Source organism: Populus trichocarpa, chromosome 4 (genome assembly GCF_000002775.5).
Source record: "Populus trichocarpa isolate Nisqually-1 chromosome 4, P.trichocarpa_v4.1, whole genome shotgun sequence".
NCBI lineage: Eukaryota > Viridiplantae > Streptophyta > Magnoliopsida > Malpighiales > Salicaceae > Populus > Populus trichocarpa.
In genome coordinates this window covers 84,971-96,052 of record NC_037288.2, presented here as the reverse complement: position 1 = coordinate 96,052, position 11,082 = coordinate 84,971, and the positions used below count along the sequence as shown (strand labels likewise).

General features: G+C 38.4%; 1 protein-coding gene across 1 annotated transcript; it reads left to right on the top strand.

Annotated features, from left to right (window-relative positions):
• Window positions 1-3,923: 3,923 nt before the first annotated feature.
• Window positions 3,924-5,995, top strand: LOC18097313 (receptor protein-tyrosine kinase CEPR1). The gene has a single exon (XM_006383761.3). It carries the CDS (start codon window positions 4,446-4,448, stop codon window positions 5,691-5,693), a length of 1,248 nt encoding a protein of 415 aa, XP_006383823.1. The 5' UTR covers window positions 3,924-4,445; the 3' UTR covers window positions 5,694-5,995.
• Window positions 5,996-11,082: the final 5,087 nt, after the last annotated feature.

Sequence of the window (11,082 nt, the reverse complement as noted above, 5' to 3'; positions counted from 1 at the left end):
CCACCACTGAGCTGAAGCAAAAGTTGCTCCGTTTATTTCATTGGTCCAAAACTTCGCTGCTCTTGGCACCGCAGTAGAGAGAGGAGATCAAGAAAGCGTTGATGATGATGAACATAGAGCCACGAGGGACGAGGCCATGACGTGAGGGACATTTATGGATCCACACACGTCATGGGTCCATCTAGTAGTACTGTATACTTCGTTGGTATAAACCGAGTAGTACTGTATAATTCTCGGACAAAAAAAGAGAGATTCTCGATATACTATACAGTAATTAATAACAAGGATGATCGGATCAGGAGGACTATTGACTATTTTATTTGATGAACAGAAGAAAAGAAGCGTACAGGCAGGCATGCATGCGAGGGGAGGAGTATGAACTATGAAGACTCTCTACCAGTCCACTCATCGTCAATTAATAGACAGTAGCAGTAATTTTCATCTTTCCGCCATTAATTCTAGTTAAGGAACAGCAGGAGGCCGGGGGGAATCTTCCCAACTGTATGTCTGTAACATCACGCAACGCAATCCATCTCTGTAGGAGTATTTCACACACTAGTACTTGGTAGTGCATGCACAGATCCACAGGCACTGCCTATTTGCCTTGAAATATAAGCAAATCTCAATTGTCTTCTTGTCCTATATATTATTAACCTGCGCATGCGCATACAACTCCCACCATTGCTCATATACCCTTATATCTACCTTTGGCCAACCATTTTGCATGCATGTGTGGCAAACATTTTTGTATGCCCACCACTCCTCTCTTCCATGTGCTGCCAGGCCACCTCCTTTTTCTTTCTCCTCCGCGCGATCCCACATGCTACAAACCATGTATAATTTATACATGAATCCAATGGCCCGCCATCTATTTTTGAATTATTAAGTCCCGCCTAATGAATTTAAGGAGTTTAGACCATTGTCTTCTCGATCTTTTGTTGATTTATTATAATATTTCGTGGTGAAACTTATGTCCGAATCCCCTTTGTCTCCTTTGATTTTTTTAATTAATTACAAACCCAGAAACCTCTCAGTTGATCAGCAGGGGGCGTCCTCTTGTCTACAAGCTGCAATTGAGATGGTAATTTTCAGATTAATTACTCACTGCCCACCTCTTATATATAATATAACTGATCCTCTCTGCATACAGAACAGCATTGAACTGATTGATTAGTGCACGAATATAACATTGTTCTCAGGTTTTCTTAATTTTTAGAATAAAATACTGTACGTACATATACGTTCTTGAAGCTATGTATTAAGAAAGCATTTCTCTAATGAAAGAACGAAAGCAAGGGACGGTTGAAAAGCAGAAACACATCTTAATTAGTGCTATGCAAATGGTATAGCTACTTAGCTAGGCACTTAATTAAGAAGCATTTCCTTCTCAAGAAAAAGAGTGGATTAAGAGATGATCAGGAGCATTCTTTACAATTAATTAATGCATTAAAATACAGCAGGTGAATAGGTGGATAGTTATGGCACTTTTACTCCTTTGATTGATATTTGAGGTGGCAGCACGGAGACCACGACCAAAACTTTAAAGTTTGAATATTCCTAAAAAACCTCTTTCAGAGGAAAAGAAACGAAGAAACTTTTCAGGAAGTGGGCCGAGTACGGATGAGGAATATTCTCTATATATATATATATATATATAAAGAATAGTTATAACTTGCTTTGCCTTGTTTTTGGTTATGGATGCATGTAACTATCAATTTCATGCATGCGCTGGTGAGGGAAAAAATATATATATCTCTTTAGAGATTAAATTATATGATTAGAAAAAACTAAATCTTCTACGAAAGTTACTGGGAATGAATCTTTTTATTGATGTAATTACGAAATTGCTCTTGGACAAAACAATCTTAATTTGAAGCGGACATTGGGGAATAAGATTTCAGTATGGTATAATTATCTCTTATAAATTATACATAATTAGATTGGTAATTTCATTTTTTTTATACACTGAAATTATTACTTTAACCTTAAAATAAATTAATTTGATGCCTATAACCGATGAATATTCTTTGTTTCTTTTAATCTTTTTAAAATAGTATAATTACATTGATAACCTTAAAGACAGCCAATGAAATTCTTAATCGAGAGCTTTTTTTTAATATTTTACATTGGTTTTATTGTAAATTCCAAAAGTACTTAGGGTTATTGTTATAGATTATATTTATTATATATAATTAGAAAAAAAATAATGGCGCATGTGGACAACCCCCGCAACGTTTGAAAGTTCTTAAAGCTCTTGATGTCTTGGGCGGCGTATACCACTAATACGCATTGTGTTTGACGTCGACGACCATTTATATTTTTTTTCTCTCTCCCACCCACCCTTGAATTCTATGTTAACACCTTACAAAAAAAATCAGACCAGCCCCTGCAGTTTATTTCCCCTTAACATTTGGTTCTTCTTCTTTTTTGTTGTTTTTTTAATTTTATCATTTATCATGGAGTTGTTTAATATTTCGGGATGGCTTAGATCCAGTTCTTTTAAACTTTTTTTCATTGTTATTTTTTTCTTATTTATTTATTGTTGTTGTATATTTTAGTTATATTATTGAAATTACGAGATGAACCAATGATTCCGGTCTCAATTTTTCTTTTCTTAGCATTTGTTTTATGTTGAAAAAAAACTTGTTTGACCCACAGCAAACTACTAATCTAGTTATACTACTAAAATCAATGTATGTACATTTCCATTAAAAATTCTAAAAACCAGAACATAGCATATGATAAAAATTTGTCTGTTTTGTTAATTAAATTGATAAAATCTGTCACTAGCGATGCCAAGTAAACAATACCATTACAAGTCAAAACTTTAAAAGATCAAAAACACCTTAAATATAAAAAAACAATCAAAATATTCAATTTTTATTCATCTACATCTCCACTTGACAAAAGAATATTATAACCCTTTATATAGAAAAAAAATTAAATAACAATACCGTATAGAAAAAAATAAACTAAAAAAAATATTCTCTTCAAATAGAAAAAAAAGGAAAAAAGCATCATAATAAAAAAAAAAAGCATCTATTTTCTTTTCAAAAACCTTTTAAGGTTAGAAAAAACTCGTACTCGAGTATAATTTTTAGTTAAAAATTATCCTTCATTAAAATTTTTTTTTTTGCACAAACCACCTATTATGGTTCCCTAACATTTTTGTACGGGGTACCACATTGTAGATCTCTAATACAAAATTTTTATGAGAGTTATTTCATTGTGGATCCTTGTGTAAGTTATCTTTTTATGAATCTCATCCATCACCACTAGTATTTTAAATGACAATATGACATAGAGAAAAACAATTACACGCTATTTGCTAGATGTTTTTTTTCCTAAAAGAATCTCCTCATCGCATTACACACTTGCAACTTTTTTCAACATAGTTATTTTACACTACACAGTAAAACAAAACAATCACAAAGGATCTTTGGACTGCCAATATTTAACGCAAATAAAGGCGTGAGAAAACGCTTAAAGATTAAAAAAAAATGTCATAAATATAGAAATACAACTTAAATATTTAATTTTTATTCATTTACAACTCGACTTGCCAAAAAAAAAAAACTATTGAAAACAAACTAGAAAACTCTAATAATTGTGAATAAAAAACATAATCCAGGAGAAATATTTTTTTCAAATAGAAAAAAAACGAAAGGTAACATCTCAATAAAGAATAAAAATAAAAAATATTTATTTTGTTAAAAAAGTGATGGCGTCACGAGGGTTATGAATTATGCTGGATTGAAAATCTCTGGTTACAAAAACAGTACACATCAGCGTCATGTGAAATTACGATGCGTCAAAACCACAGAGCAACGCAAACACTTTGATTAATATTAGACTGTTTAATATATTTTTTATTTTTATTTTTGTTTTTCACATAATTTAAAGCTAAAAATATTTAATAAATCGCACTCCCTAAGCAAACTGTTCCCGCACATCTGTAAATAGGTAATTGGATCCAATCCCCTGCTCGGTCAACTGTCAAGCTGGTCACCACCAGTTACCAAACGTGAAACTTGGAACACAAATATAGACTCCCACGCCCATACCTCCCTCTTATCCCTGTCCTTAAAATCTCACACATCACCTCCACCCCACTACACCGAGAATTTCTCCCTGCGTTGAAAAGCTGCAAAAGTTGTCTTGAATCACAGCAAAATCTATTACACCTCTTACCCGCCCCCCTTCACTCTTTCCTCCTTTTTTCCCCTTTTACTCCACTCCTATAAGCACACGCTTCCATGAGCAGTCCTCTTAATTGAGACTCTTGAATCAGAGCCCTCATGAGAAGGCAATCTCTAAACTTCCTGCAAACCCGCCATAACTTTTTCTCCTTTCTTTCATCAAGATAGTCCTCGGTGGTGTTTCAGTACCACCTCTAGCCTCCTTTTCTTTCTTTCATTCCCTCGCATTAACATATCTCTCTCTTCATGGCCAAACCACAATCTCACGCTCTCTTCCTGTTTCTGCTGCTGCTTCTTGGCAATGCATGCCATCCCTCCCACCAAAACCAAAACAAGATAAGCCTCAACGATCTCGCGGCTCTAGCAGCCATAAAAGACAGCCTTACGGACATTCCAGGCTCAAACTTCTTCTCCACCTGGGACTTCACCTCACCAGATCCCTGCTCCACCTTCTCTGGCATTACTTGCTCTCTCAACCGAGTCACCATCCTCACACTCGGCACTGGTCTCTCTAACACACCTCGACTGGCTGGTTTCCTCTCCCCTTCCCTCTCCAACCTCACAGAATTAACCCAACTCATCCTCTACCCCGGCATCGTCACCGGCCCAATCCCTCCTCAACTGGGTCGACTCAGCAACCTCCGAGTCCTCTCATTAACCAACAATCGGTTAAAAGGTCCCATTCCCAGTTCATTGTCCTCACTCCCCAACCTGCACACTCTCGATCTGAGTTACAACCAGCTCACCGGGTCAATCCCGGCAGGTCTCTTCACCGAGTTGGCCCAGTTGAAAGTCATGATTCTGGCTTCAAACCAGTTATCCGGCGAGTTGCCAAGAATGGTGTCAGCAGAGATTCTGCATTTAGATTTGAAAGACAACAAATTAACAGGGACATTGCCGTTAAGGCTGCCGTCAACGATCCGTTACTTGTCAGCATCGAAGAACATGATGGGGGGCCCACTCAACGGCCTCCAATCGTTATCGGAGTTAGAGTTTCTCGACTTAAGCATGAACCAATTCAGTGGGCCCATACCTTCCTCTCTCCTGAGGCCCACTCTCTCTTCCTTGTTTTTGCAACGGAACAATTTATCGGGTGGAGTCCCATCACCGTCACCACCACCATCATCAATGTACGGTGAGGGGTCGATCGTGGACCTGAGCCACAATTTCCTGACTGGTGAATTGTCACCGGTTCTGGCTGCGGTGGAGACATTGTTCTTGAATAACAACCATCTGATGGGTAGGGTTCCTGAGGAGTACGTGAAGAGCGTGTATGGAGGCAGCACAAAAACACTGTACTTGCAACATAATTACATAACAGGGTTTCCGTTGGAAGCGGGGCTGGCATTGCCTGATACGTTGTCGTTATGCTTGACGTATAACTGCATGGTTCCGTCTGTGGGGTTGATGGGGTGTCCCGCCAGTGCCGGTGGGCAGCTATCGAGGCCACGGTCACAATGTGTGGTGTTCAACCATGGAAGGCCTATACCTTAACAATAATAATATTGATTGATGATCATCAAATCATACATATAGTTTCAGTATATATATATATATAGCAATAATTTCTTGTCGTTTATACATACTATTGCTACGTCCATGAATCAACTGCATTATTGGCTATTAGTATATAGTACAGTGCTGCTATAATTAAATAGGAGCAACAAATTAAATCAATTTAAGGCCAAACTATTGACGATAAGTCATAGTAATAATTTTATTTCTTCTAGTAAATGGTTTGCTTTGGTTTTGGTGTGTTATAATTAAAGGGGAAGCCAGATATCGTTGGATGATAATGTTCTGGTTTTTAGCAGTTAGCTTTTATTTCAAGCTTTTGGTTTCATAAACGCCGGAAGTCAATAAATATTGTGTACGAGAAAACTGTGAATCCATCAAGATAGTAACACCAAAAATGAATGAATCTAATAAATTATGTATATATCTTGGACATACATCACGCACCCAACAGTTCCTCCTAATTGTTATTCCAAGCTAGCTTGTGATCTTCCCTCCCTCTTCACCACCACACACATGCACGAGGCTCCACATTCTGTCTTTATACGGACCATGATCAATAAAATATTACAAGCATCGACGTGGTGGAGGTGGTGGTTTTTGCACAATTTAGTTATAGAAACATATTAGATGGGCGATCCGCGCGTTAATGCAAGCTAATTTTTAAATAATATGAAATAACAATCGGCTATTAAATTTGTGAATATTCTAATACAAGACATTGCAAAAAACAGATAAACAGTTGATAGCTAGGTTCAAAAGAAAAGAAAAGTAATGTAACTGCCATGCATAATAGCTACAATAGTAGTACATGTAAGATTGCAGTGGATATATCTACATTACAAATATAAAATCAATCCAAAAAATAAAGTAATTTCCAATAAAATAAATTAAAACTTCAAATATTTTCTAAGATTGCGATGAAGTACTAAAACAAAATGATGCATATTGGTATAAGCAATTATCAGCGTATCTGTACATACTCTGCATCGAAACTTAGAAAGCTAGTGATCCTGTATTTTTTTATGTTGTTAGAATTTGTATGGTAAATAACTAACCATGAGCAAGATTGAAGAAAATAGTTTGTTTTTTTCCTATGATATAAAAGTCCAATAAATAAATAAATAAAGAACGGGTTGAATATAAGAACATGATGTATTCGAGCCATGTTTATGAAAGTAATCCAAATGCATATCAAAGGCAATGAGAAACTAACATGGCTAGCTGCCTTTATTAAGCAATAAAACAATATGGTAAATGAGAGTGACAACACCTCCAAATTTGAGAAGCTTGGCATGCGTGGTTTCTTCACTAGTGGAGGTGAAGTGTGTTGTGCTGTAAGTTGTTGACTATTCTTTGCATCATTTGGATCTTGTTGAGGTTTGATGCATTAAAAATAAGAAAAAAAAGGATCAAGAAACTTGAAAAATGATTAATAAACAATTAAACCAACATACAAAGAGGATCTGATCGAAGGCAGAGAACGAAGAAAGCCTTGCCTTGATGGTGCTGCGTCACTATCGAAATGCAATCTTCTCTTTGCTTTAACTAGGAAGTTTGATGGCCTCGTTGATGATTACATGGAAGTAGCTAATGTGGTTGTTAAAGTCGAATTCTCGTGACTTTAATAAACTGGTTATTAAAGCCGAAATGCATGCTAAAACATATTTTTTGAAGTTTTCTTTGTTGTATGACAATACAATATGATTTTTTTAAGCTTTGAGAGACTAGGCCGTATGCATCAAAATAAATTATTTTTTTTTAAGTTTTTCAATGTTTTGACCAAAATCTGGTATTTTAATACCAGATTTGTATCTTTACGGTATAAAAATACAAACTAATATTAAACAAAATTTAGTAGAAAAAAAACTCGAAAAAAAATACAATTTTCAAAACTTTTTTTGAATTGGGTCGGACCCGGCCCACCATTTTGGGTTGGGCCGGCGCTGCCAGCCCATTAAACAGTGGGCCTCTCCACTGTTCACATGCAGCGTGAACAGTGGAGAGGAAGATGCAGAAGAAGAAGAAGGAGGTGGAGAAGGAGAGGGAAGAAGGCTGACCTACGGTGGCTCACGGTGCTGCTGGCAGCGGTGGAGGTGGACGGACACAACTGCTGGTGGCAGTGGAGGTGCCGGCGATGACGGTTCTCACCGTTTCTTCCCCTGTTTTTTTCTCTTTGTTTTCCTTCTCTTTTTCTTCTTCTTTTACTTCTTTTTCCTCTCTTGGTTCTCTCCTTTCTATCCCTTTTCTGCTCCTCTCTTCTTTCTCTCTATTCCTCTTTTTTTTCCTTTTCTCTTTCTGTTTTCCTTCTCTTCTTCCTCTGTTTTTTCTTTTCTTTCTCTCTCTCAGTTTTTTTGTCTCTTTTTTTTTTCTTCGCTACTTTCTCTCCCTTGTATTTATAGGCAAAAAACAAGGGGAGAGAGGCCTACTACCCCTGCTCAGTCATGGCGCAGTGGTAGGGCGACCACTATGCAGTCGCCCCAGGACTGCCCAAGGGGTGCGTCCCCTCTATTTTTCATCGTCGTTCAATGAACTATAGCTAGAAGGAAAAATACTAAAGCAGAATGTAACTGCATAACAGAAGAGTTTTTATTATTTTCCTTCTAATAACTCCCCGATTACACCCCCCTCCACTCCTATATATATATATATATATATATATATATATATATATATATTCCAGTTTACAATAGTGGGCAAGTCCTACAAATCAGGTTGACCAATTCCTATGGAACTAGTCTTTCTCCACTATATGGGGGAAGTGGGATACTAACTAAACTGACAGCTTCTCCTGCCGAAAATCTTCTTTAGTGGGACTATTTTTTTCTGCATGACCAATCCAGGTGTCAACCAACGATCGTCCCAGATCATGGCTTCCCTTACTAGGACGAGCCAGCTCCTGCTGGTTCTAGAATTGGAGATGAGGAAACTGAGCTTGTCCAGCTTCTCTTGAGAACCATTTTGCCCCACTTGGACGTTGGCCTTTTCTTCCAATCCTAAAGGATTCCCTTACACCACGTCGGGTGGTAATTGTTTTTCTCTCCACGATAGTATCTTCAGCTAGTATAACTTCTTGCTCAGTCACCAAATCTTCCACCGTAGGTAGAGTGCCATTTGGCTCATAATCAAGCATGGATGGCTCAAAGAGCTTTAATTTCTCAACGTTGACTACGGAGTACATTTCCATATAAGCTGGTAGCTCCAGTTGACATGCATTATCTCTAATCTTGTGAATAATTTTGAAGGGTCCATACCAGATTGGCTTGAGTTTTTTACCTTCTCCCCGCAGCCTATCCTTGCCCAAATGCAACCAAACAAGGTCACCTTCTTGAAATTACTCTGTATGCGATGTCTGTCGTGGCACTCCTTGTATTTTTGTTGAGCCTTTTGCAGCTGCTGCTCCACTTCGTGATGAATTTTCCTGATTTGATCTACAAATCGCTGTGCTCGTATCCTGTCACCTTTACCTTTTTCTAATTGTGAGGTTGACTCAATGGTGAACTCCAAATCAAAGGGACTCTGAGGTAAGAAGCCCAAACAGACTTCTGATGGTGACTTGTTTGTTGAGCTGTGCAATGTGTGGTTGATGGCGAACTGCAAAAATGGGATGCTCTCATCCTAGGTTTTGGGGCGGCGAGCATTGTATCCTCGTAGAAGATGAACAATTATCCTGTTAACCACTTCAGTCTGACCATCACTTTGAGGATGGAATGCAGTGCTCCTTTTCAGCTTAGTGTCCATCATTGCCCATAGAGCACACCAAAATTTACTCAAGAATCTGTTGTCTCGATCAGATACAATCGAGTTAGGGAGGCCAAATAACTTCCATACATTTTCAAAGAAGAGTCGTGCTGCTCCTTCACCAGTGACCGTCTTCTTACGAGGCATGAGTACCACCATTTTTTAGAACTTATCAACTACTACAAACAGGTAGTCATTTCCTCGCCGGGTCATTGGAAGACCACCCAAGAAATCCATAGAGATACTCTTCCATGGACGTGTTGGAACATGCAGTGGGGTGTATAATCCAACCTTACGATTAGCAGGTTTAGATGTGCTACACATCACACATCCTCTTACGAAGCGGGCCACGTCCTGTTGTATTCATGGCAAAAAAACATAGCGAATCAAATTTTATAATGTCTTTGTCACCCCAAAGTGACCAGCAATCTTTGATGTATGTGCCTCCCGTATGTATCTCACCCTCTCATCAGCTCGTGGTATGCCTAGGAGTTTCCCTTTATACAAAAGCCCATCACGTAGTATGAACTCAGATGGTCTTCCTAACTTCACCTCTGCTAATGTTTTTTAAAAGTCAGGATCCTCCTTATACCAGTCAATATACTCCTCATGCAAAGTTGGCTGCACTTGCATGAATACTGATAAACAAAGTGCTGTTACTGGTGGTCGGGACAACATATCTGCCAACTTGTTATGACTACCCTTTTTATACTTGATCACCAGGTGAAATTGTTGTAGGTATGTCATCCACTTCATGTGTCGAGCTTGCTGTAATTAAGCCAGTGTCTGCAAATATTGTAATGGTCGATGGTCAGTGTGTACCACCGTCTCTTTACCAAGGAGATAGACGCGCCAATGCTTCACTGCTTGGTGTAGGGCCAGCTTGTCATATATTGGGTAATTCTTCGTAGCACCCTGAAACATCTCTGAGTGATATGCCACAGGTCGTCCTTCTTGCATTAGAACAACGCCCATTGCATATCCTGATGCATCCGCTTCAATCTCAAATGGCTTCTGCAGATCCGGCAAGGCAAGAACTGGCGCCTCGCTGATCTTTCTCTTTAACAAGAGGAACGTGTCCTCATGTTCATTGGTCCAGACAAAGGCTTGATTGGCTTTAGTCAATGAATGGAGAGGAGAAGCAACAAGAGAAGAATTCTGAATAAACTTTCGAAGATACTGACAAGCTCCCATAAAGCTACGGATTTCTGTCACCGAGCGGGGACGTGGCCACTCTGTGATCACTTTCACCTTGGCAGGATCGACTCTTAATTCGCCACCACCTACTATAAACCCAAGATAAATTAAGGTTTGTTTACCAAACTCACACTTCTTGCAGTTTAGGCGCAATTGATGTTCTTCCAAGGTCCCAAACACCTGTTGTACATGCACAAGGAGTTCTTCCCAAGAGCAGCTATAAATCAGGATATCGTCGAGGTATACGATGACAAAGTTATCAATGAAGGGTTGGAGGACATCATTCATGAGTCGCATGAATGTTGCCGGGGCATTGCAGAGGTCGAATGGCATTACAAGCCACTCAAATAATCCTTATCGTGTTTTAAATGTTGTCTTCCATGTGTCCTCTTTGCGAATTTGAACTTGATGATATCCAGATTTCAAATCG